Genomic DNA, 27,240 nt, shown 5'->3' with positions numbered 1-27,240 from the left:
CCTACCTTGCTCCTGCACGTAGTATGCCAAAAACAAATCAAGCTCCTTAACTGATACTGTGATATGATGTGGCTGGACACAAAGTGCTGGGTTTGTGCAATGAGGGGATTTCATGAGCCGCTCTCCATCGGTACTTTCCAAGGGGATGCCTTTGAACAGGATCACCATGACTAGATCCAGACGCCAGACTTTGTCTGCCTGTCGCAGGCAGTCGATTCTCCTAATCTTACCCTTCTGGTCGGGATTGGATAAGACACAGCACGGGTGCTTCTTGCCAGTCACGGTGAGCACAAAGTCCTCTCGGTACTCCTGGCGGATATCTTTGCGCAGTTTGGCCAGGAGCCTGGACGCCCACTTCTGTTTGATTTCAGGCTTTTCACTGAGAAGCTCATCTTTGACTGCTCTTTCTTCATCCTTTGACATCCGCTTCTCGTGCTTTTTAAAGTACTTGCGTTTCCGAGCCTGCAGGTTGAACCAAGTATAGGCGATTGCACGGACATGTGGAAGAAGGGCCTCAATGAATGGGTGAAATTCATCCTGCGGGAGACGACAAGGAAAAAGAAAATATACATGGTCAGTTTAGCTTTAAAGGCTCAAATGAAATAAAATAATCAAGTGAAATAAAATAAGACCACAATGCATTCCCAATTCAGCACAAAAAGTTATGCATAAAAAATAATATTCTTTCCTTATTTAAAATGACCAAAACAGTAGAACAACTAGAAAATCAAGTATGCCAAGCGGCCCCTTTCCCACTAAAATGCACAAGTTGATTCTCCCTCCTAAAAATAAAATAAGGTTTACATTTGTATTTCTACTCTGGCCCCCCATCCCCCTCATTCCCACCAGGCATCCTGCATTCTTTAAAACGTAAGCAACCAAGGTGCTTGGCACATAATTTAATATTTAAATATTGGATTGACCAACTAACACTACGCAGTACCATTTTACAAAGAACACAGTGAGATTTTTTTTTTTTAAATCGGAGCAGAGCTGTTCAGAAGGCAGGAGCCATGCCACAGTTCATTTCTCTTCTCTGTGGCACAGAAACACAAAGCATATAGATGCTCAGTGTAATGCCACACAGTTCCCGCTTTTGGAGCATGCTCTCAGCAAGAGGCTGCTGGTGGCACAAAGAGCATGCGCCATTAAACTTGATCCATTTTCTTATCAAACGTCCAACATTCCAACACTGAAACAGCACCATTCCAAGAGTGGTAACTAGAGAAACCGGTATACAGTGAGGGAAAGTGGGCAAAGGACGCAGCCCGTGCATCAGTGTCCTGAACAGAGGTTTCCATACTTTGAGCAATGCATTCACTCCCTCCACCACCAGGAGCCCCCACCACACACACACACACACACACACACACACACACACACACACACACACACTCGACACTCTCCTGCTCTCTCACAGACACGCAGACACACTCTTGCATTTTTTTAAAGAAAAGTTTGTAAAGTTGAAAACGAAAATGACACGAATGTTCTTCCGGCAGCTTTTTCTATAGAATCTGAAGCCCCACAGCCTCAGTTAATTTGTTAACTGATCACATGAGTGCAGCAATTATTCTAAACGCCTTTAAAAAAAATCAATCTGAGGTGAACAATGAAAAATGGCAACTTGGCACCAACTTTGCATTCTTTGTGTCTCTGCATGTCGTGGCAGGGTGACACCAGGATTGCACGGCTGGCCACTCACTGCTTTTGTGGAATCAATATGATTCATTTGCTACGCTCCTGAGTTCTCGGGCAGGACTGTGGGTGCACCTATCATGTGCTTGTGAGTCTGGGCGAGTACAGAGCGTTTGGTAGCCTATCCTCCGAATTAAGTGGTTTTTACCTTAGGCTCCTGCACTTTTTTTCCTGCCTGTTTCATCTAAGCCTTTTTCGAGGAAGGGAGGTACAAGGAGTGGCAGATAATCTTTACCTACAAATATTTCAAGTAGCTTTCCAAAGCAATCCGTGTTTCCTTATTTCCTGCCGTAGGTAAAACCTGTCTCATGAGCTCAGAAAAGGCCCTTAACATCTTGTGCATGCATACTGCATGCGTGCAATAAGCTAAGATGTGAAGCAAGTAAGAACTTCCACCGCGGCCACTGTTCTGGTCACGTTAACTATATTGTCACTCCAGCCGGTCACGAAATAACTTTCTCTAACTGATCATCTCCCAAGTTAGAATGCATACACTAGTGACGGTCACCCTGGGACTACGTGGAATAAATTCTGTTTAACCAGCAGACTGATGAATTCCCTTAGGTAAAGATGATAAAAGTACGACTAATGGCACTCTAACAAAGAAGGTGTCCCCAAAACCCCACGTAGTTAGGAATCCATTTTTTATGATGAGACGCAAAGTTTCAATGCTCAAGACTGCGGCGTGTTAGCCGTCTGCGACTCCGAAAAGGAAGAGGTGCATGTCCCACCCAATCAAGAATGCAGTTATCAAGTGTTTTAACATATTGCCATAAAACGCTCCTACAGCAGGATACATATAAATCAATATGTTATAACACTACGGAATACAGATGATTATATCACAGCATGAGGCATAACCAAATGCCATGGAGGAAATCATTAAACCGATCAGTAGTTTCCAGCAGAGATTTGAACAATTCAGTTACTATGCGAGCACATTAAACTAGGCCATGGAAAGAGTTAAACCACAATCTGTTCTTTGTGTGGGAAGGCAGCCCTGCTCACAGCCACCATAGCCCATGATAAGACCTCCCTATCTCCATACACTTTCTGATGCCATGCTTTCAGCTTTCACTGCAACTACAAAAAGTTTGCTTATCCCCCTTCGAAACATATGCAAAAGGAAACCCTGGCTCAAGGAAATGTGGACTTAAACATGCTTTGGGAATTCACTTCCTATATATAACCTGACTTTTAAACTATGATTTATTGATATGACTAAAAACCGTACATCTATACACTCATAAACTAAAAACTTGAGCATGTAAAGAGTACATGGAGGGCAGCTTTGTGTCACTCGTTTTACCCTTGCCATGCTTTTGAAAATGCAGAATTATTTTAACAGATATTAAGCAATGCGGGAACTCTTAAGTACCTGCATCCTTAAGTACTATGTTCAGTGACATTTCGTTTTTCTTATAAAGACATCGAACACATTTTCGATTATATTTGTTTGCATTTCAAATCATCTATCATGTAACAAATCTCAAAATTTTAATAAATTATTTTAAACAATCAAACTGCAAGTTGAGGGTTGAATTTAGAACGTCTCAGTAAATGCACACAAAACAATGTTTTATAAAGTTGCCTTGAGTTTGTCACCAAGGCTGCTAAGTAATGTTTTAAAACATTTTTTTTATTATTGTTAAATAGAAGTAGCAAACTTTCGCAGTCCACAAAGTTGCCCTAATATATTATGAGGATTTCATTCAAGTGAAGCACTTACTGATAAAACATATCCTCAAAAAATGATGCTAAGTAGAGGTTTGCTATGTCACATATATTTCTGTATTAATGTACCTAAAATGTCATCTTCTAAGTGTGATTGTTTTATAATACTAAGTTGCAATATAGTTTTCATAATTTTGGGTGGCATAAATATGAAGCACAGTAACTGTCTTCATCCAAAAAAAAAGTGATTAAGGTATTCAAATGTCCTAATTAATAGATTACCACAATAACACTTTAAACAATTATGAAAATTATTTTTTAAAGCAAGGCATCAAAGTGATCTAAGACCTAATGGCTCTATATTATCACCTTGCTCTTTCAGAATTTTTATTAAACTACACTGAGATTCAATAATGCTCTTTTAAAACTTCTTTTAGTTTAACTACATTGATAAAATAAATAACAAATTACAAGTTTGAAATATAAAAGCAAACAGTCCTAACTCCACTAAAAATATTGATTTTTCTTCACAGCAACAATGGTTTCCATGGAAAGAATGGAAAATTAGACCAATATAGTTGGTAATGAATAAATACTAGATGTTCTTGGAGTATTGCTATGTAACGATAAACCATTTAAAAATGTAACTAAAGAACTTGAAAGACAATGAAAAAAAAATCAATTCAAACATGCCAGTGAAAGTTATATTATTAGGGATTTTACAGTAATTTTAGAAAAAGCAAATACTAACTTATATGATGGTTCTTAATTGTCCTTTTATATCTGATTCACAGTGATGTATAAATACTGATTTATAAATACTGATTTATATTGATTCACTGGTACTTTTGCATAACATTCTGCTACATATCAACTTTAACTGTAGCTCTTTTTGAATTAAAATTCTTTCTAAAAATCTCGACATTTCAACAATTGAAACTTTATAAAGTTTTCAACCAATTAAGAATATTTCTCTATTTTGTATTTTTAAATCCAAAAGAAGTGTTTTGCTACAGTTGTAAGACTCTTCCAATACAAAACCAAATTATTGCTCTGATGTAAAATCAACATAAGGTGCCCTTACTTTTGCAACACCTTACATTACCTATAAAGTCACATAGAAAGTATTAGCTAAGTGAGAATTCTAAAGCTAAAATTGCTTCTCTTGCATAGACTTTAAATCCCAAAATAGTTTTAATACATCAACATAGATTTACATTATTAAACAGTAGGTAATATTAGTCACCATGAATTAGTGTTGGTAAGTATGTATTCTTGACTACTAATGTGATAGCTGAATGATGATGCAGTACATCCTTCGAACAGTCCATATGTCTAGAAGCTGCAATTTTATTTTTAACTTGCACGAATTAAAGTTAGTGAGTTTTCAATACATGTTTAGAGGAAACAAAAAATGCAGTGTATGTAAGTCAATAGCAATGTTTCTAAAAAGCCAATGCTGGAAACATAAATTAAAATAGCAAAGCAATCCTGTACAGGTGAGAGTAAGTGAGTCAGTACTTTGCAAGTGTAACGCTTATCTCAATTTGTTTTATTTGAATAATGCTTCAATAATGTAAAAATAATATCAAATGGACCTAGTTTACCAGAAAGAGAAAAAAAATCCTGATGATGGGTAATATGAAACGTCACTTTTACAACTAAAGGAAATTCGTTTTACCTGAAACAGTTCAATCATCGTATTTATTGGTCATTATTCTTAGCTTTTAAAGGACAAATAGCTCAGCAACTCATTTTTCCAGTTTTGTTAAATTAAAGTGCACGTTTACTTGCTGAAAATAGCCATATCTAAGTTAATCATAGTCAGATGCCAAACAAAATATAAACAATAAAAAATGTGTCAGCCAAAAAGCTACAGGACTGTATCCAATCACTGAATAAGCCTTATCATTGTTTTCATCTTCATTCACAATTTATGAATGCCTCAGTTCTTTTGAATCACAATGGCTTCTAATTGTCATACAATTGAAATCTTAATCATTTGTCCCTTATAAAAATGCATCATCGTGATATTGGAATATTTTTAAATTGCAACACACCTAAGAGGAGGTGACACTTCTTTAACTGTTCAGTCTTTATGCCAATGTCAAAGAAAATGGTTATCAATGACCAATCATGCTACATCCTCCTAAACGCTAAAGTAAACTGTCCCACACCTCCAGAGGTTTAAAAATACTGCTTCAAATAACAACTCTGGGCTAAGATATTTAGTTAGTTCCTCAGTTGGTTAGTTAGCTGGGCAGCGATGAAAACCACCCCCAGGTAAGTCTGCTCAGTCTGGTCCCTTTTCCAACTGACCGTCTGCTTTAAAATTATACAAATTCTGTTCTTCCAAAAAGTATAAAGCCAGGATTTTATTTCATAACATTGTTCCTAAAGTCGTGGGACAATTTTCAACGTGGATTTTTTTTTTTAATGACTTTACTTCTCCAGCATTCCATTCTGCCTTAGGAGCTACGCCTGAAGATCGTCAAATGAACAGGTCTCCACAAAATGAACGCGTTCTCCAAGTCCTTCATTTTCACCACGACCAGCGAACTGGCGTGAAGGTAAAGACCACCTTTGTGGCGTGGCCACTGTAAACCGCAAAGTGCAGATCAAGAAGGACCAGAGTTTTAGATCCCCAAATTAAGCAAAGGAATGGAATCCCCCCGGCCACAACCTCCGCCTGGCTTCGTCGCCGGGCCACAGCCTGCAGCGAAGTCCAAAGGCACCCAGGAGGACTCCTGCTGGAGTCCCCTCGTCCAAGTTCACTGGCAGTTGGTAAGGGCTGACTCCCTCCTAAACGCTCCTCTACAGCCGAGTCTGCCTCGGTGCGCGCGAGCCAGAACCAGAGGGGCGGCGGGCACCGCGAGCAGAGGCGCCCGCGCCGCCGCAGCACGCACTCGGGGGGCCGCGCAGGGACTAGCTCCCGTGGGCCCGGGCCCTGCCCACCCTCGGCGGCCTCGCCCTGGCAGCACGCGGGCGCCCGCTCTCCGTGCCCGGAGCCGCCGGGCTGAGCGCGCGCGCGGGGGCCCGTGGGCTGGAGGCCGCGCGCCGGCTCCCACGCCGCCCGGTCAAATCCCGTCACAACTCCCGGCCACTTTTTTTTCGAGGGGACGGGGGGGTGGCGGAGGTTAACTATTAAAAAAAAAAAAAGCCTTTAACTGTCTGCAGAGGGGAGCAACAACACAAAACAAAGGCATTTCGGGCTGGAGAGAAACCCAAAAGAGCGATCAAGACATGTACCTGAGTGAGACAGATGGGAGAATACATCATGACTTCGCCTTAAAAAACGCACTTTCCAGGAGATGCCCAAGAAAATCTTCGAGAAGCAAGAATTTCATCTATTCATTTTACAGTCATCGGAGCCCCGCGATGCGATCAAATCGGGACGGGGTCGCTGGATCACCGCAACTTCGCAACAAACCCAGTCCTCCTTCAATAGCCAAAGATTCAAGTTCACTCGGCGTGCTAGATTTCCCGGGGTGAAATCCAATCTACACTTTCAGACCTCGCCGTCCGAGCGCGCCGGCCGCGCTCTCCCAGGCCGCCGCCGCCGCTGCTGCCGCCGCCGCCGCCGCCGCCGCCGCCGGTGCCGGTTGCTTTTCGCCTGGGTTTGGGGACTTGTTTTCTGTTTTGCAGTTGTTGTTGTTGTTGGGAGCTAGGAGGTGCGCGGAGGACCGGTGCGGGTTGGATTGGGGTAGTGGTGGGTGGTGAAATGCTTTTTTAAAAAAAGGCGGGGTGGGGGGCGCAGGAAAGAGGGCGGGAGCAAGAGCAAAGAGAATGTGTCACCGCACTGGGAAAGTTCAAGGTTACAGCCCGGAGCACTGCCGCAGGATTCCCGAGTGGCGATCGCGGGCGAAACTTTGCCGCGAGCCGACCATGTGTGTGCGCGAGAGGGGGAGCGTGAGCGAGTGCGCGCGGGTGGCGGGGCGCGCGCGGGAGAGGGCCGGGTGGGGGCGGGGTGGGGGGGGGGGAGGAGAAGGGAGAGGCCGGGGTGAGGGAGGGGACGCGAGCACAGGTCTCCCGGGTGGAAGAGGCTCCTGACGCGCGGTCCCTGGCTGCAGCCGCCGCCGCCGCCGCCGCTCGCGCCGGCTTCTTCACGCCCGCCCGGCCGCCCACCTCGCCCCGCGTCTGACCCGGCCGAGGGAGGAGGCTGCTGCTGCCGCCGCCGCTGCTGCCCAGAGCCCAAGGGGATCGGAACGAGCTCCTGAAAAATCCCCAACGATAAATCCCGCTCTCCCGCTCGGCTCCAAACTCCTCTCTTTTCTGCTCCGGGCTCTATCTCGCCCCCCCCCCCTCCCTCGCTCGCTTTCTTTCCTTGCAAAACTTGGAAGTTGAAAAATTCACCGGTTCCACCCTCTGGACCCCGCTCGAGCTCTCTCCAAATCAGACTTAAGGATTGTTTTATTATTTAATTACACAATCATCGCTTTACTCCTCCTCCTGCAAACGCGCATTCCTTTTGCACCAGCCTCTCCACACCCCCGCCCCCCACCTTCCTCCTCCTCCTCCAGCTTCTCTCCCTCCCTCCCTCTCTCCCTCCCTTCTCTCTCTCTCTCTCTCTCTCTCTCTCTCTCTCTCTCTCTCTCTCTCTCTCTCTCTCTCTCTCTCTCATTTGTTAAAGGTTTCATACCAGTGCAACAAAACCATAGTTGTTTGGGGGGGGTTGTGTTTTTGTGTTTTTTGTTTTGTTGTTTTTCCCCAAAATAGATCTTTTCGCCCTTTTGGTAAGTCCCGCACCCTCCCCACAACACCACACACACACACACACACACACACACACACACACACACGAAAACCTCCCTGGAAGAGAGATTTCGGTGCTCGTTGCGGACTCTTGAAGCCGCAGGGACATCCGAGTGGGAGAAACACTGAGCCGGTCTGGGCCCGAGAAAGGAACGAATGGAAAATTCCCTCACACCCCGGCCGCCCGGGGGCTCAGGCTGGGGCGCCGACTCTCACACCCCGGGCGGGCGCGGTCCGGCTACCCCGCCGGCTGAGGGGAGGAGGGGGAGGCTGTGGAGGCGGGGACCTGGGCGAACTTGGGCTCAAGTAGTTGGGGCGCGCCGGCGCGTAAAGAGGCGGGGTCCGCCGGGGTCTCCCCCTCAGGGGCCCGAGCCCCCGGGCTGCTCCGCAGAAGCGGCGCTTCGCCGCCGCTTGCCGCCCTCCCCGGGGTGCCCCCGTGCACGTGGCCCAGCTCGGAGAGGGAGGACCGGACCGAGCTGCCGCCAATGCCTGCTCCCTCCTCCTCCTCCTCCTCCCCATCCCGAGGCCCGCTCCGCTCCCTTCCTCCTGCAGCTCCACTGGCTCACTCCCAATCTCCACCCCACCCCACCCCCCACCCTCTAGGGCCCGGGGCGCCAGCGGAAAGCGGCTCCCTCCCCGCCGGGGTGCAGGCTGGGCGGGGCCGCGGCGCGCTCGGGGCTGCGGGGCGGGCGGGCGCGCGCGCGCGCGGGATGCGTGTGCCGCTACTGCCCTGCAGAGGCGGCCGCGCCCGCTCCGCTCCGCTCCGGCGCCGAGGGCCCCGCCCCCACCCGGGCCGCCGGCTGCGGCCCCCGAGTGAATGAACTTGATTTTGGGGTCTTTTGAGGGTGGAGGTTTGCTTTGCACCCTTTCTACCCGCGGCGCACACTCTCCGGCGCGCTCGCAGACTCACGCACACCGCCCCCCCAAATTCCTGTGTTCCGCAGAGGGGTGGGTGGGGAAGAGGGAGAAGCGAAGGCTGTCCAGACAATGGAGAGGAAAAGTGAGCGCTACGAACTCCGCGTCTGCCTAGCTGGGGGCTGCCGCGGAAGGCCGGGGCCCGGAATGGGGCTCGACTGCCCCGGCCCCAGGAGGGAGACCCCCACTTCCAACTGTGCTGTTGGCGTGTTTGGAGGCTCTCCCCGGATTCCCTGTTTCTCTTACCCTCTCTCCCTCCCTCTGGATTGTTTTTTCTCAACTTTCTCCTCGCCCGGTCTCACCCGGTCTCTTCTGCCCACGGTCCCCCCCCCCCCCGCCGCCCCCTTCTCTCCCCTCCGCGGACCTGAAGGAACCAGTGACTTTTCCTTCACCAAGTGGGAGTTATCCACATCAAGCATTTCACAACGACACATCAAGAAAAGTAGGCAGGTTCAAGTCAACCATGAAATGGTCACTTTTTAACCCCGTCCTGTCCTCATTAGGGAAATGCTCAAACACAGTCCGTTTTCAAAGAGCGCTCTTAATGAGGCGAGCTTGCCAAGTCTACCAGCTGCAGCCCCCGTAAACCCAGAGCCCCAAGAAGAAAGGCGCTGGGGGTGGGGAGTGGAGGCCAGGGAGAGGGGGGCGGTGGGTCTGGGGAGGCAGGTAAAGTCGGGGAAATTTCGAGAACTAACCCCGAGTTAACCCTTTCGGGCACAGCCTCCTGCTCCCCGGGGCGAATCCTCCAGCCTGCGCTCTAACGGCGTTCATTTCCTTTGTGTGGGCCTTTTTCTTCTTTTTTGAAAAGTCAGGATAAAGTTGACAGTCTTTACAGATCAAAGGAATGAGGTGACCGCGGGGGTTAATCCAAATAAATACTCATTTATCTCTCGGAAATTTTTAGGCAATCTCATTTTAAATGTTTAAAAAAAAAAAATCCCCCAGCATCACTTTGTGTTGTACATCACCACATTACACTTGCTTCCCTTTCTCACCGGCGTCCGGGGAGGGGGGCGTGGGGGTGGAGCGGGCAGGGAAGCTCTACTGATAATACCAGCTTTAACTACTAGAGTTTCCCTTTGAACAGATATTCAATTTAACCGGAGTTAATTTACCATAAAAGACATTCCCCGTGGCATAAATGCACTCATGTCCTTGAACACACCTCTTTGAATGCCTGGACTCTTACAAAAGCCATTATTTTTCGGGGTCTCTTTAAAAAAAAATCAAGTGCCCGTCTCTCTCTTTCCCTCCCTTCTCCCCTCCCTCCTCACCACACCACCCCCAGTGAAATCCTGGCACCCAGAGAGCTCTCCTTTCAGCCAGAGATCCAGCCGCTGTCCCCTGGCAAAAGAGGCCCAGTGCTGAGCCCTGGGCAAGTGTCTGCAGACATCGCTGCCCCTCCTCCCTGATTAGTTTCCCTTACCAACAGAAACCATTTCCTTTTGTCACCAAAACTAGGTTGCATCCAAAAGTTTCTCACGGGCTTAAAAAGGGAAAATGGACAACCGTTACACAGAAGAGCCCACAAAAGCTGCAGCAACACACGAGGGGTAAAGGAGCAGCCAGAGACACAGGTAAGACCCCAGAGAAGTGAACATAGTCTGGGGCCTCCCAGGCCTATCACTTAGGGGTTCAAATCTCTTCCAGGTGCTCCATGTCTGTAGGGCACTTTAGATTAGATACAATTTTGATGGGCACAGGGGATGCTTGAGTTGGGTTTTGATTTGTTTCCCAAGAAAGAAGGAAAAGGAGAAAGGAGTAATTTTGATGTGGGGAAAAGCCAGGAGGGAAGAGGAAGGATAGGCAAAAGAGGCATCCTGGAAGGGCTCATGGGGTTGGGTGCTCAATTTATGTGGCTTTGACTGTCCTCTCATAGGCAGGATGGCTGAGCCATAGGCAGGATGGCTGACAGCCCCCCAAACACTGCTTCTGGTCCAGCCAATGCCAAGGTCACTGCAGGCCTTCCCAGGATGAACTCTAAGAGAGCCCTTTGTAAAGAGGGACTGGTGTGTTTGCCTGTGGGGGACATCTGGCTTCTCTCAGCACAACACTTGTCCTCCACTATCTTTGGTTTGAGAAATACCAATCTTTTAAATCCCCAGGAGAAGAGTAGAGAAAAGGAAGTGAGAAAGTATTTACATTTTATCTACTTTCCTTTTCCCCCTGTATGTCTGTGCCTGGTGTTAGGAGTGGTTTTAAAGTATCTCTGAAAAGCTTCTGATACTATAAAAAATGGGTCAGATACTTCTGAGACTTTGGTACTTACCTCTCCTAAATTCTTTCTTCTCTCTCTCCCACACTGAAAGGGCTTAGAGACAGGCCAATTTCATTCACCTCATACGCTGGCTTGCAGAGCTAGAAAGTGAAAGGTTCGTGCAGCAACACGAAAATCTTATATTTCAGAATTCCTAAAGATTTCCTCCGTAGATCATCTATTACCTGCAACCTTACAGGGGGAAAAAAGTTTATTTTCTGACAGGTAGTTTATTGATTTCGAGAAGGAATGCCTGTGCTTCAGGTGACTGGATTTTTCAAAACTCAGTTGTATAATTGCAAAAAATGAAGCAATGTTTACCCCATTGGAGCCTTTCGCTGACCTCCAGAGAGGAACTTGACATCTCAAGTATCTCCTAATATTGATTTTCTGTTAACCTTCTCCTTTCTAAAGAAACTCAGTGACAGGTTGCAAATCCTAGGCAGTTTAGGGAAAAGTTTCTTGGAGCTTAACAAAGCTGTCATTTTCAGTACACCGGATGACTTTTTTTTTCTTTTTTCTTTTTTCTTTTTTTTTTTTTTAGCTCTTGCCTGTGATTTGAGGGGAGGCTCAACAATTCCACACACCCTGGCTTCATTGCCAATATCAATATTTTAAAACTAAATACAAAAGAGACAGATGACCTCCTGACCCCAGGAAATAGGCCTGCAAAACTGCAAGTATCCACTACACCATGCCCAGGAACCTTTCCCTCTTCCAAATGAACCACAAAAAAAAAAAAAAAAAAAAAAAAAAAAAAAAAAAAAGCATGTGTAGCTTGGAAAACACAATTTTCTATCCACAAGCAGGAACACCAAAATCCTCTCAAAAAACACATATATAAACAACCAACAAGTACTGACATTGCCTGTACTTGATGGGAATTGCAAAATCATGCCCAGCTCTTTCAGCCTTTAAACTACTACTGTCAAATTAGGATAGCAATTTTTCCCTACTAGAAAATTCACAACCAGCTACCTCCCCACCCCACCACCAGGGCTTTGCCTTTCACTGAAATGAATAAATAACCATAGACTTCTTCTCCCTCCTCTGGGGGCTGTTTGGTGTCCCCTGAGAACAAAACTAAATGAGAAAAAATGACGCTGTTAATAATGTCATTGCTGAAATGCCTGTACTCAGTTGTTTAAAAAAAAAAAAAGTGTCCCACTAAGTGTGCCTACATTTCAGGCACACGTACAAGCTATGACTGAATCTGAGCACCGACTGGGCCCTATTCCTCCATGAAGGTTAGACAGTTTCCACTTCTCCACAGAGAGGAGGCCAGTTCATCAACAGAGATTCCCAACTGCTGCAGACATCTGCTCCCAGGGTGACAAAGTCAGCAGTTAGTGGCCCTGTAACTTTTGCATGATTTATTTTAAACTTTGAAAACCATGGTAATAATTGCCTTGTTTCACTCACAATAGTTCAAAAGTTACATGCACTCTCACACACAACCTCTGCTCTGCTGATACTGAGTCGTAGTTATTGTCCTTTTTCAAAAGAGCGGAACGGTAAAGTAAAACTTACTGTCATTTTATTTCTGCGTGTAAATTGACTTTTGCTACCCAGATACACATGCCTTTGTGACGACGTGGAAAGAGATCAGTTTTAAAGAGATGTTCAGAATGTTTTAACCAAGATGGCCAAGTAGCCATATTCTATATTAGGTACAGAAAGTCCACTGCAAATCAACTCAAACTTTCTGCATCCCTTTCTCTAATTCTCCCCTTCAAAACTGCCATTCTATTTGAAAATCAAAACAATGAATAACAACATAATTGTGCATTTTAACTTTCAAATTAAAATTTAGTAAACACTTGCATAATTACAAAGAGAAAAGACAAAAAAAAAAATAATGAGCCCATACACATTTTTTACAGTGAACTGTATCCCTGAAATGTGTCTGAAAGATTTTAACACAACAAGTTAATAAATATCAAAGCAATAAAATTGTCAATCGGTGTGATGTCACAAACTCCAAAAGCAAAGTTACAGATGTTTGTGACATCACATTCACTCATAATTATGCTGCTGCTCCGTCTGACCATATTAAAATGAAATGGATGCCTATGTCTGCTAAAGAATAAAAAGAAATTTATTTTGGACATCAAACAATGAAACTGTCACCATTTATTGTATGAAACTCTCAGCTAATCAATTTCCTATTAAAACAGCTTTCAACAATACTTAGCTTTTTTAAAATTCATCGGAGCCAGTAAAAACCTTTCTCCAGTGCACAAGAACGCAGTCCCAACCACGAAGGATAATTACCCTTCTAAATACTTTTATTGCCCAAGCACTTTTCCTGTGCTCCCCATCAGTTAAGCAGGAATCTGCAGTATATTGTATCAGTGAGTTGGAGTGCTTGACCTTTGCCCACATATGATTTAATAGGGACTTTTCAGCGCCTGAGCTTTCTCCATCTCTCATACCATTAAATGAAAACATCAAACCTCAAATGTAAAACTGGAAACCACAACGTTTTGTGTTTCACAACTCTTTGCAGTTTCTCTTTAGGCTGCTTAAAGGTCAGCTTCTGCCTCTCACAGTGCTCTCCCCCATGCAGCAAATGTACTCCAAAGTCACACTTACTCTGATTTTGATTAAATCTTGAACTCTCCAGTCAGATACACACATGCACCCTGCTTATTTACACGTGCATTCTTTTCTAACCACATAAGCATGCATGTATGACTTTCTGGATTTATTCTACTTTAGGGCTGATTTAAATGTCTGTTCAAGTCTGGGTTCAAAAGTTAACTTTTTCCTGCCTGTTGGAAAGTTAAAATTACAAAGGAGGGTGCTACAAGATCCGTCCAAAGAAAGTTAGAGTTAATCTTGTGTATTTTGGCGCCCTTTCCCTGCCAGCTACTGTACTTAGTGGGGAGGAGGAGGGAACTTGGAGATCTAGTCTGTCCTGTCTCAAGTTCAATGGCAGTTCTTCTAACCCAGGAGAAGATGGCCATGTTCACAGCCCTAATAATAATTCCAATCACGCCACTTCGGCATCTTGTGTCAAAGTCGAAACTGGCTTCCCCACCCCCTTCAACCTAAAAGCTGCCAAGTCCTCACACACTCTGCATTCAACCACAACTTAATGGATGGGATATTGTGCATTAAAATGTGTCCAGACGTACTGGCGAAGAGAGGACAAGGGAGACACACACACACACACACACACACACACACACACACACACACACACAGACTTAGCAGGGGAAAAAATCCTACAGCAAAAACAGCAGGGCAGGAGGGAAAAAAAGTTTTACTAGGAGCGGGAAGAAATCCATCATAATCTTTTGTTTTTCTAAGTGGGGGAAGGGGGAGGAGGAAGAGGGATAACAATTCAATCCGGCTTTGCAATGAATATTGATTTAAAAAAAACTCCACCGCACCAATCAGAGCTAAATAGTACTTCCCTCACTTAAAAATGCACTTTTAAATGAGAATATACAACAAAACTGTGCATATTCATCTTAAAATGAAGAAAAGAAGGCTGCAAAAAGAGAGAATGGGCTACAAGGTACAAATGAAGTATCATCTGTACAGTAACTTTTTCCAAAATTGGGGGAGGGGAAAGTAGGAAGTTGAAGCAGGAAAAATGCTACATTTCAGTTTGGACTCATAACGTTATCCACTGATTCCCTCCTTAAAAGTATGATACATATACTAAAATTGCCAACGCTAAAGAATTTACATATTTGCATTAGGTTTGGAAATCCAGTACAACGGCTCAGCCTGGAAAGCAGAATAACATTTAGGTAAAACAACTTACAAAACATAAGCAGGAAAAAAAAAAATATCTGTGTCTGAGGTGGAAGAGGCTGCAAGGGACGGACAAGACAAGTAAACAAAACCCATCATTTCAAAGTCACATACCATCGCACTGTATTGCATTACACAAGAGATCTTGAGTCTGTGACAGAGCCCTGGGCCGCTGACTTCATGTGTCTCAGGTACAGTTTTGTGGATTTTCTCAAGGGTTGTTTTGGTGTCGCTTTTTGTGTTTAGTTAAAATCAAAACAACAAAAAAAAAGGCAATCCGGGAGTAGTCTTTTTTTTTTTTTTTTTAATTACTGTTTCTGTAATGCCACAAGTCTTGACCCCAGAAGAAAAGGCGGTAAAAGTCAAATCTTAAAACGCAGGCAGTCCCCTCAGTCTGGATATCCAGTTTTCTTTTCCTCTCGTTGGCTGCAGACTGTTTCTGCTGGTGGACTTGAAAGGCGTCCAGAGTGTGTGTGCGTGTGCGTGTGTGGTGAGTGTGTGTGTGCGTGTGCGTGTGTGTGGTGTGTGTGTGTGTGTGTGTGCGTGTGTGTGTGCGTGTGCGTGTGTGTGTGTGTGTGTGCGTGTATGTGTGTGTGTGTGCGTGTGCGCGCGCGCGTCGCGGGGTTTTATTGTTGTGTCAGGAAGACTGTTCTAAGCGGTGGGGGCCGCCTCTCCACCCGCGCTCCGGGCGCCGGGCAGTGGCCCCCGGCGCGCCCGCGGGGCTGCGCGCCCGCCCTTCCCCGCCTCCGGATGGGCCTGGTGCGCGCGGGGCAGCCCCGGAACCGCCGCCACCCGCGCCCCTGTCCGCGCTCGGCCCGCCGCCGCCTCCCCGTCCCCAGCGTTTTCTCTTTCTCCCGCTCGCCGCCCGCCCGCCGGGCCCCGCCCCGCCCCGGCCGGCCCGGGCGCGGGAAGCGCGGCTCTTCGCTTCCGCCTGGCGGCGGGAAGGAAACCGAAAGGAGGAGCCGGGGGCGGGCGCGGCGATGCATATTCATCAGGGCGCCCGCGGCGGCGGCGGAGAGGCGGGAGCGGCCCGAGTGGGTGTGGCGGCCGGCGCGGCGCGGCGCCCCCGCGAGTGGCGGGGCTGGTCTTTGTGCCGCCGGGCGGGGCCGGGGCGCGCGAGGGCGGGGGCGGGGGCGGGTCCCCCATGGTGCTGCGGGTCGGGGGACTCCCGGGGCGTGCGGGGAGGGGAGCGGCGCCCCACCGCCGCGCACGGCGCTTCGCGAAAGAATCGCGTGGTCGCCGGGCCGGTGTGCCTGCCCTACTTCCCGCCACGTTGCTCGGTCCGCTTCGCCAGGCCGCGTTCGTTTCCGCGTAGAAGGACTTGTAAAAGGTCCCTCACGGACTGTGACCATGACAGCAGAACTACCCGAGAGAGGGCACTTTTTATTCCCGTTTAGGTACATTAGTGGGAACGTCAGTAATTGAAGAGTAGGGAGGGGGAGAAATAACCAGCACCAAAGAGACATGCAACCTTTGCGTCCCCAGAAGTAGACACTGCGGGTGAGATTTGATAGTGAGTTCATGCTCGTCAATAAAGCAGGTTTGATGAGTATTTTTAAAAGGGATGTACGTGTACTTTTCTGTTCAGTTTCCAAATGATTTATTTTTAAGCATCTGTAGTGCGGTAAAATGATGCCTGTTATCACTACGTGGTGATGCAATTCTGATTTTAAATTGAAATAGTGAAAGTAAAAAATGTAACAGGAGCCTTAAATTTACTTAGTACTAACCCACATGGGTTTGGAAAATAGTTTTATTACAGAGATCCTGTTATGTAATTGCACAACAGACAACAATAGCTTCAAATATCCTCTAAAAACCCTGGTCAATTATGTGATTACCAGTGGGACTGGAATAACTCCCAATGAATTGTTCTTATCACTCTACTGAATGTGAGCATGTCAGTATTTTAATCCCAATCGTGTTTACCTTAAAGTCCAAAAGAATTTAAACAACATTGTTCAGGGTCTTAGTTCCTGCATATTTTAAACAAAAAAGACATTTTTGGCCTTATAACAACAAAAAAAAATGATTTTTCTTCCTCTGCACATATATATACACATCATAGAGATGTTTTGCTGTATGTGAATAATATATCTATTTTCTGTGATAATAAATACAAAACTAAAAATTGGATTGATCCAATTTGACCTTAGAAAATGGCAAACTTAAAACTAGGTTATTAAAGTGAAGGTCTAGCAGATCCCAATTTCCCCTAAAAAAAACACACACACACACACAAATAAAAAACCTAAAAGTATATATCTATATAAGTATAGCTTTGGGAATGGAGATGAAGGATGGGGATACACACATACACACATATATGTATACATATATGTTTGCATGTATCTCCACACTCAGCTATAACATCCAAAGGAAAATTAAACTTTAACATTTATCTTGTTCCAAGTTAGTTATTTTTAACCACTCAGCTAGTGTAACTATAATTCAGTCTACCCAGGCAATCAATTCAAGTGGATAACAAACAGATCTGTTTCCATTACAGGATTTCCTAATAGTACTTTCATGGTTAAATAATCACATTTTAGCACTAAGGAAACAAAAATAAATTATTAAAATTTAAAAATATTATTTAGGTTGGGGAAGAGAGTGCTTAAATGGCCAGTATTATCAAATTCTAAAACTTCTTTATGCCTCAGAAAGTCTTCTCTCTTGTAATTATCTGAAGTCCACAGCAGAGTTACCAATTCTTCCCAACATCTAGTTCATGCAAAGGAGAAATGACATTACAGAGAGATCCAGTTTTGTTTAGGAAAAATTCCAAACACAGAATGGGAAAAGCAATAGGAAAGGGGAAGGGAAAGGATTTTCTGTGCTTCTAGTGATGACTTGGATGAATCTAGATTTGATGTCACCTGTCAGAGGATTTCTTCCTAAGCATATTATTTTGTAATAGAATTTACCATTGCATGTTATTCTCAGCCTCTCATAGATTATCTTTTTTTTATTTGTATGTCATTTGTTTCTTTTGACATGTGAAGCTTACAAGAATATTTATTCCTATACAACCTCTCTTCTGTCAAATACATACATATATCATAATTAAATGATATCCAAGGTTTATGAAATAAGGAGGCTAATTTTCAATCATGTCTTATAGAAACTGGTCTCACTAATTAGCAGTCACCCCAAAGGGTTGTTGCTCCTAAATCTTTTAATTGGCTAATGGTCTTCTAATCTACAACATCACTTGATTTTCTGGTTTTCATATTTTTTCCTGAAAATAAAAATGTAGAAATTAGGAAGTGTTTTAAAGTAGATGCTTTCTCAAAATTAAAATTATCTTAGTTAAAAGCCTTTCCTAGAATGTATTAAGGTCTAATATTTTTGTATAATAATCTTTTTAGAAATTATAACTAAGCATTCATTCGTTTAAAATAAGGACTAACATACTTAGGCATTTTGGCCCTCTGACACATCTAACTAAAGTAATTCCAGTAGGAAAGCTAATTTATTATTATTATTTTTTTTTTTTTGCTTTTAGTTGCAGGCAAAATTCATTCCTTAGAACTTACTAGAAGATCCTCAAGTACATTGACAGTTTAGATTTTTCTGGTTCTTCTTAAAGCCAGTTAACTGGTAATGCAGTTTCTGTATGTTTTCCTCAAATTAAGAATTTTTTAAAATGTACTAGCAACATCTGCATGTGTTTATCTTTGAGAATAATCACTATATAATTATTTCTAAAAGGCATGCATTATAACAATGCTTTATGTCATAATTGAAGTAATTCCTCTACCCCATCTAAACCAGTAATTTTCAGTCATTACCCCAAAGGTGTTTATTTTATTTTATTTCTCCATTTCTCAAAAATACAGGAAGTATGTTTTATTTATATTATTTTTTATTATCAGAGTACACACTAATTTATTAGATTATTATATTTAGTCCACTGTGCCAGCTTTTGTGCAAAGTCAATGTATATAATAAAGACTTGATACTAAATAAAGCATACACCATCTTTTAAAACAATTGGAAAACTATTTTTTAGAATTTAAAAAATACGTAATGTGTAAACCTGTGTAAACATTTCTATTTCATATTGCCTCTGGGAAATAGTTTTAATTATTTCTTAATAATTTAGAGAGGCTTAAGTTGGAACATTTATCAAAGGCCAACTTTTGGCATTTTGTTGAAGTTGAAGAGATGAGAGGTGTCCCCGTACAGCTTTTATTGAGGAGAGGAGAATGCACACTTAGTCTATTGTGCAAGAGGAATACCCAAGTGTAAAAACAGCCTCTGGTAACTATTTTTGTTTCTCATTGGTTATAGCAATCTTGAGCTATAATCCTGTTATGCCTCTTCTTTAGATATTGATTGTAAAAACAAACACAATGTCTTTCCCACAAAACAGTTGCTTATCATACAGAATTGTATCTGTAGAAAAGACTTCAAGAGATTACCAGATAGGCCCTTGCAATAGAATCGAAACTCCACACTACCCAGGACAGGCATTTTCTAGCCATTGAGAGTATGGGTACAAAAATAAATATACACACACAGTGTTCCTTCTTTCACTAGCTGCATGCTGCACCTGTGCACACATATATCTGATGACATCTGCTAATATAATAAATCTCAAGTGGTTTGTGGTGTCATCAAAAACCTGAGATGGTGGTATGGCTCACAGCCTCGCCAACCCCAGGCTTCGGTCTTGTTAAATTTCACAGGCTAAATAGAGACAGACTCAGACTCATTCTGTTCCTGAACCAGAGGTTTTCAAGAGCAGGTTAAAGTGGTTTACCAAAAAAAAAAGTCTCTAGCGATGACTCAATGTGTGAAAAATCTTAGTCTCTGATGAATGGTGATAAATCAAATATATCTCTCAGCTTTGAAAAAATCATCTTTATCTTGATATGACTTCTCAATATGAAAACTTGACCTTTCTTAGCCTAGTTATGTTTTTAAGACTCACTTTAAAAAAAAATCTAGGGGCAATTCAATCTTCATACCTTGCTTACTCATACTTTTATATAACTTTAGAATGTCAGCTATCAAAATGCCCATAAAAATAAAACAATAGTTAAATGAATTTCAGCTATAATGATTAAGTTGAGCAAAGAGAAAGCAAATGTATTCTCAAAAATATTTTAGGCTATTTTATGCCATATGTAAGGTTTCTGAAACAACAGAATCACTAAGGTATTTTTTAAACCATTTTCAAAAAAAAAAACAGAAGCATCTGGCAATCCTCAAATCAGTGAGGCAACAGGATGCAAAAAAGCGCTAGACAGTCTACTGATCCTTCAATAAAATCCTGGCAAAGGATCATCTTGCCTTTTGCTCAGTGGGCCACTTTCAACAAGAAAGTGAATGGCAAGCCCACTGCATCCACATCCTGTGGTCTCCTTAGTGTCAAAGATTCTCTGGCCCAGCCAGTGTGGCTCAGTTGGCTGGCCGAGCACAGTCCCATACACCCAGAAGTGGCAGTTGGATTTCTAATCAGGGCGCATGCATATCCAATAGGGAGCATGCAGGAGGCAGCTGATCAATGTTTCTCTCTCATGGATGTTTCTATCTCCCTCTCCCTTCCTCTCTGAAATCAATAAAAACATATTTTTTTTAAAAAAAGATTCCACTGGGCCTATCCAGAACATGATGACATCATTTCAAGGTGCCTACTACTAAAGAAGATCAATAAAGAGGTTGCTTTGATTCCATAACTAAGAAAGCCTTCATACAACTCGGGGAGCAGAGGAAGAAAGCGATCCTTGTACAAATATCGTCGCATGCTCAGCATGGGCCCTGTAGGCGCTACAATGCGAGGATGGATAGATACATTTTTGAGGATTTCTGTGTTTTTTGACACAAAGGCTTTCAATTCCTTTATGATCATATTCTCCTCTAAATATTTTTAGACAAGCATAAGCTTCCCATGGGGTGTCTCGAAAACCTTCAAGTAAACACGCTAAGTAACAACCTCTGGTTTTCTGCCCACTTTATGGGTAGCTGATGTGGGTTTGTAGAACAAAAACAGTACTGATAGAAACCAAAGAAAAATGTAAGTAGGGACAATAAGTAAGGTGCCCTCCCCACCCTCTCAAAACAAAATAAAACCCTATAATATATTCAGAAGCCAAACTAACAAAGTTGGGAAACTTTTTATATTCTTCATGACATGGGAAGTATTTTTATAAACAACAGGGGAAACAGGGAGGAGCGGTGCTAGGTGGGAAATTTTAGGCACATAGGGTTTACCCAGCCTGCAACTAGTACAGCCTTCTTTTAGTAACCTATTGTTTAAGAATGGTTGACAAACAAATACAGAAGTCAGGGTGGAAATATAAGTTTCTTCAAGAACATACCTAATAGCACTATCTGTCTCATTTTCTCTTCATATCTGGCACCATCCTGAGCTGCCCTCCATTATTTCTTTTACCATTATATTAAAAAAAAATTATATGAAAGTAGAGACACTTTATTTTTTAAAAATATTTTTACTGATTTTAGAGAGGAAGGGAGAGGAAGAGAGAGATAGAAACATCAATGATGAGAGAGAATCATTGATTTGGTTGCCTCCTGCATGTCCCCACTGGGGATCGAGCCCACAACCCCGGCATATGCCCTTGACCAGAATCGAACCCGGAACCCCTCAGTCCATAGGTAATGCTCTATCCACTGAGCCAAACCGGCCAGGGCAAAAGTAGAGACACTTTAAATGAACAATTAACAAAATACAAACGTCCACCTACAGTCCTATTACCTAAAATTTGCATATATGCAAATCCAGTTTGCATCTATGCACATATGCTATTTGCATAGTTACATTTTTTAAATACATTTTTATTTATTCCAGAGACGAAGGGAGAGGGAGAGAGATAGAAACATCAATGATGAGAGAGAATCATTGATTTGGTTGCCTCTGGCATGCCCCCCTCTGCGGATTGAGCCCACAACCCAGGCATGTGTTCTGACTGGGAATCGAACCATGACCAACTGGTTCATAGGTCAACATTCAACCACTGAGCCATGCTGGCCTGGCTGCATAGTTATATTTTGAGGTGGCCGCATCTCTGTTTTACCCTTTCATCTTTTTCATGTTGGATTAACTGTCAACATTTAAAATTTAGGATATTTTACTAAAAATCGAGAAATCCTGCTTCTGTTAAAAAGTGGAGGGCGAGCCACTTTTGAGCAGGTGTTGTGTACAGCAATCAGTTGGAGCAGAGTGGCTGCGGCCCCTTGGTCTCCACAGTTCCCATCGGTCTCTGTTGCCCTAGACTTGGTCCCATTTAGGCTACCGACTTGCTTCTTATACCCATGAGTTTACAACCCTTGATGTATTCCAAATGCTCTTCTAATAGATGAAAAATAAAAACCAGTTCAAAGAGGTAAAGTAACTTGATTAAGGCTAGAGAGCTAGTTAGCAGCAGTGCCAGCATCCTACAAGAGGCCCCCTGATTGGAAACAAGTGCTCTTTATATTAACGACTAGAGGCCTGGTGCACGATATTCATGCATTGGGTGGCAGGGGGGGGAGGGGCTCAGCCCGGCCTGTGCCCTTTCGCAGTCCGGAAGCCCTTGGGGGATATCCGACTGCAGCTTAGCCCCACTCCCTCATGTCCTAAGCTGCAGTCGGACATCATTAGCACTGCTGCAGAGGTGGGCCACTGCGCTCGCCACCTGTCAGCCTGGCTTGCGGCTGAACGGCACTCCCCCTGTGGGAGCGCACTGACCACCAGGGGGCAGCTCCTGCATTGAGCATCTGCCCCCTGGTGGTCAGTGCGCCTCATAGCAACCGGTCGTTCTGCTGTTTGGTCAATTTGCATATTACCCTTTTATTATATAGGATGATTTCAGAGCCTGTCGGAAGCTGGGTCCTGGGGGCCAGTATGGCAGCCTCAGCAGAACTACCATGACCACAAGCCCCCTTACGAACTGAAGTGTCCCAGGCTCGCCATCCACCATCTTTTATTCTCCAGGTCAAGACTAACAGTGGATGTCCGTAAGCCAGACACCTGAATCCCCATAAATCCTGGCCCTGTTCACAGTGACTCTTACTCTTTCTCTCACTGAAAACAAAATACCAGAATGCAAGTGTGGGAAGATGGTGACTTTATGGAGATAACATCAAATCCGCTCTAGTAGATAAAGGAGCTACCTAAATAATAAGTTAAATGCTTTACAATATTCCCATCAGACATAGCTTCTAGAGATGTGATGACATGCCAAACACCCTAGCAGACAACCACTATCCTAGAAAATATAAAACTCCCATATCTGTACAGAGACTGTATTTCCTGAACGTTAAATCAGGACGCATGGTGCAACCAAGAACTTCTTTTTAATGAATTTAAGACTTTGGAAAGTTTTACAAAAGTTTAAAAAAATAAATCATTGTTAGTATTGTTAAACAAATGGGCTTTATAAAAAAGAATAAAAATATCTACTGTCTAAGAAAGCCTGACCTCCATATCCATGTGGGCAATTCTTAGAATTTGTTCAGAAAGTGGGACTTGATGACAGTGACGGCCACGTAGTCCATGCCATTAAGAGTCCTGTACAGTTTGCACGTGCTTGTAGTTTTGCTCCTCAGACAAAACACCCACCCTCTAGGTTCTAGTCCCAAGTGGAGGAGGACCTGAGAACACGCAGGCAACATCACAGAGTCGACACAGTAAATAATTGAGAAGCTCATACATTATGTAGGGGTTGAGTCTACAGTTACTCCCTTGGCATGCATGGAAGTGGTCCATGTCCATCAGTCTCTGGGCTCATTCACAGAAGGTCTGAGTGGCCCTTATTCTGGCCAAAGCACCATCTTAGTTGAGCAGTGTGGGCACTCTATTCCACACTTAGGAGGCCAGACCCTCTGTGCTGGATTTCCCTGGTGGGGCAAATACACAGGCTCCTTCCAGAGCATTTTTACAAAATTGATCTTTATTGTTGGAAGTATTACAGAAGAGCATTTCAAATGACTACCCACAGATCTTCTTTACTGTGACCCTTGCTTGCACCTCAGTTAAGCAAGGCCTCCCTGGGGCAGTAGTTTCTCCAACCTTAGACTAGGATGAGTGTCATAACAAGAGATAATAATTACCAGGTACTGAGGTCTAACTGCGGCTCTGCTATGTGCTCAGTATATCACATATATTATCTCAGCCCTTTCAAAGATGAGGAGCCTGAGGCTCAGAGAGATTAGGTTACCAGCAGAATGTCACAGAGCTCCTCATCCAGACCTTTTATTCTAATTCCAAAGCCCATGACCACAGCAGACCCGTACCTGCAGCAAAGACTTAGTAATGCTGTAACCACCTAGATGAGTGTGCCCCTTCACAGGAGTTGCCTGGGGAGGTTTTACAAATAGTCCTTAAAGCATTTTTATCACTCTTCTTTTGAAATTTCCTTTAGAACCCCAGGCACATTCTTTTAAACATTATCAATGGGATAGATCTTTCTCCTTTGAATGTGGATTGGAGTTTTGGATATGGCCATGATTCATTCAATACCCCGTGGTGATTAAAGAACTTATCAAGCTGGGTAAACCAGTTTGGGTCAAAAGCAAGGCATGACAGAATGTAACAGGATTGTTTCCATTCTCCAGTATGTTCTAAGGTAATAGAATAGAGACTTAAAAATTTTTTATTTATTGATTTTAGAAAGAAAGAGGAAGGGAGAGAGAGAGGAGAGAGAGAGAGAGAGAGAGAGAGGAGAGAGAGAAACATAGATCTGCTGTTTCACTTTGGCATTCAGTGGTTGATTCTTGTATGTGCCCTGACCTGGGCTCAAACCTTCAACCTGGGTGTATTGGGATGATACTTTAACCAACTGAGCTGCTGGGCCAGAGCCTGGAATAAAGACTGTAGACTTGGGCTCAGAGGCACCAGGATTTGGGGTTCAATTCCTGATGTAGCCACCCAAATGCTATGCGATTCGGCATGGCATGGAATAATTCTGAGCCAAGGTTTCCTTACCTTCAAAAAGAGCGTAAGAAAAAAATGCCTGCGTCAGTGTTGTTTGGGGATTAAAAATATCATACATCAAAATATGTAGGAATGTGTCTGAAATGTAGACCTTTCTCAATAAATATTTCTCCTGAATCTGTCAGATTATTTGTCTCTGTCTTTGGCCTGCAAATGTGGCGAGAGATGACTAACAAGATTTAATGTGGTCTGTGACAATGACCAGAGTCCGAGGCCCCTGTGATTGCTACTGGGCCTAGCATGTAGCATTTGTTTCCCATTCTAGTTAAAAAAACTCACAGGATTGTTCCTAGTTCCCTGATGCTAAGCCAGATGAATTTATTTTTTTTAAATATATTTCTTTATTGATTTCAGAGAGGAAGGGAGAAGGAGAGAGAGATAGAAACATCAATGATGAGAGAGAATCATTGATTGGCTGCCTCCTGCATGCCCCTTACTGGGGATCGAGCCCGCAACCCAGGCATGTACCCCTGGCTGGAATCAAACCTGGGACCCTTCAGTCCGCAGGCTGACGCTCTATCCACTGAGCCAAGCCAGCTAGGGCAGCGAGATGAATTTAAAGGAGACTGCAGTACAGTTTGAAATGTTAGGAAGGTAGTTTAGATCTCAAGTTTATTTCCTACCTCTCTAGAAAGGTAGGAAATACAATAGCATCTTAAGCAAGTGTCTCTTCCCGAACACTTAAGGAGCACCCGCCCTGTGGCAGGTTCTGGCTCCAGGTAAGACAAGAGACACTGCTCCTGTCCTCAGTAACAGTTCCAAAGGGCTGGCTTATGACAGGCATGGAATGATGCTACCCAAGTGATAGGAATTAAGAACACCTCAGAACCCATTGACACAAAGAGTGTCTTTCATATACTGAATAAGATAGAACTCTTCAGGCAACTAATTACCTGCTATGTCCAGGAGATATACAGTGGGAGCAAAACAAGCAATATTCTAACATAGAGCACGGAGACCTGGAATGGGGAGGAAGGAGCAGAGAATATAGGGAGGCCTAACAGAGACGTGCAGTGTTTGGATGTTGTTGTCCTGAGCTCATATGCCTGCTAGGCTTCTCTGTGAGGTCAGAAGGATGATCTGAGAATTCTAGAAACCTTGAAGCAAGATGTTTATCGAAAGAAGGAAGAGTATGCAAAAATTTTTGCAACATGCAGTGAATCAGGGATATCTATCAGGGACAAGGGACAGGGGCAGCCTCCAAGGGCAACTTTAGAGCTTTGGCAACGGATCTAAAACCACTCTGCTCTCTCCTCTGCAGCGACCTGCAAGCCTGCATGCCGTGAGTGATGTTTTCCCTTTCAAGCCGACTTATGTTCCTTTTCATGTTATAACACTTATTGTGTATCTTAACTCATTCGTCTTCTTAACCATCCTATAGTACAGGGACCATGTTGTTTCCATTCTACAGATGGGAAACTAGGGTTCAGAGGGAGTACAAAGTCAATAGCTCCCATGTGTCAGAGGCAGGATTTGAACCTATACAGTGTGGTTCTAGACCCTTGGCCGCTAACCACCAATTTTATGCAAACATATTCTTCTCCCATCTCTGCCCCAAACCTAGAGTGGCTTTGCTCAAACATGAGATCTCTGATCCTTTCTACAGGGCTCATTCTAAGGCTCAAAACTCCCTACCAAGGAGCCATAAGTATGGGCAACTTTGTCACCACTACAGAGTGACACTAAAGGCCAGTCAGGACTTAGTCACTGAGCAGAAAAGAGGCACCTCAGCAGCCTTGGCCTATATCTTTGGATCCCTAGAGAATGACACCTAAGTGACTTCCCCCATCTCTCTTCCCGTGCTTTAAAAAAATAAATTGTCCATTCATGCAATGGAATATTATATAGCAGTAAAAAGAACTTCTCTATATCATGCATGTAGAAAAGTACACATCATTAGTATGTAGCTACATGAACTATCTATGTCACCATCATATTAAAAGATGGAAAATTACTGGCAACCCAGAAACCATATGCTACTCTCTGCCAATTATTACCCCCATAATCCTCCCCAAAGATAACCACTATGGTGGCTGATTTTTAACCATATAAACATATAGTGTCTGATTTTGAACTTTATATAAAGGAAAGCATGACATTTATTCTTATGTCTGAACAGTTTTGTTCAACATTCCATTGAGTTCCTGCTGTTGCAGATAGTTTCATGTTGTTTTGTGTTGTTTTGTGTGTGTGTGTGTGTGTGTGTGTGTGTTTTCCACTTTGCAGTATG

The 27,240-nt window shown here is 43.8% G+C and overlaps 1 protein-coding gene and 1 long non-coding RNA gene across 15 annotated transcripts in view; one reads left to right on the top strand and one right to left on the bottom strand.

The window, feature by feature from the left end:
* Positions 1-15,287, bottom strand: part of NFIB (nuclear factor I B) — a 231,906-nt gene extending 216,619 nt beyond the window's left edge. For 10 of the 13 annotated variants that reach the window (XM_054727164.1, XM_054727165.1, XM_054727171.1 and 7 more), the window contains exons 1-2: positions 6,622-7,221; positions 6-537 (exon numbers count right to left, since the gene is read on the bottom strand). In XM_054727164.1, the coding sequence (XP_054583139.1) occupies positions 6-537; positions 6,622-6,651 (562 nt within the window). In that variant the 5' untranslated portion in view covers positions 6,652-7,221. Of the gene's footprint in view, positions 1-5; positions 538-6,621; positions 7,222-15,178 lie in introns of those variants that run through there. The other 3 variants (XM_008145018.3, XM_054727169.1, XM_054727176.1) reach the window with 3 other exon arrangements.
* Positions 5,627-15,108, top strand: LOC129151636 (uncharacterized). 2 transcript variants are annotated; one of them, XR_008558286.1, is made up of 3 exons: positions 5,627-5,655; positions 10,501-10,616; positions 15,010-15,108. It is a non-coding gene; the product is annotated as an uncharacterized LOC129151636 (long non-coding RNA). The 2 variants fall into 2 exon arrangements; XR_008558285.1 differs by lacking the exon at positions 5,627-5,655 and adding an exon at positions 5,948-6,156.
* Positions 15,288-27,240: the final 11,953 nt, after the last annotated feature.

This window comes from Eptesicus fuscus, chromosome 15 (genome assembly GCF_027574615.1).
Source record: "Eptesicus fuscus isolate TK198812 chromosome 15, DD_ASM_mEF_20220401, whole genome shotgun sequence".
NCBI classification, from domain to species: Eukaryota; Metazoa; Chordata; class Mammalia; order Chiroptera; family Vespertilionidae; genus Eptesicus; species Eptesicus fuscus.
Note: the sequence above shows the minus strand (reverse complement) of the source record. Positions and strands in the feature narration are given on the sequence as shown.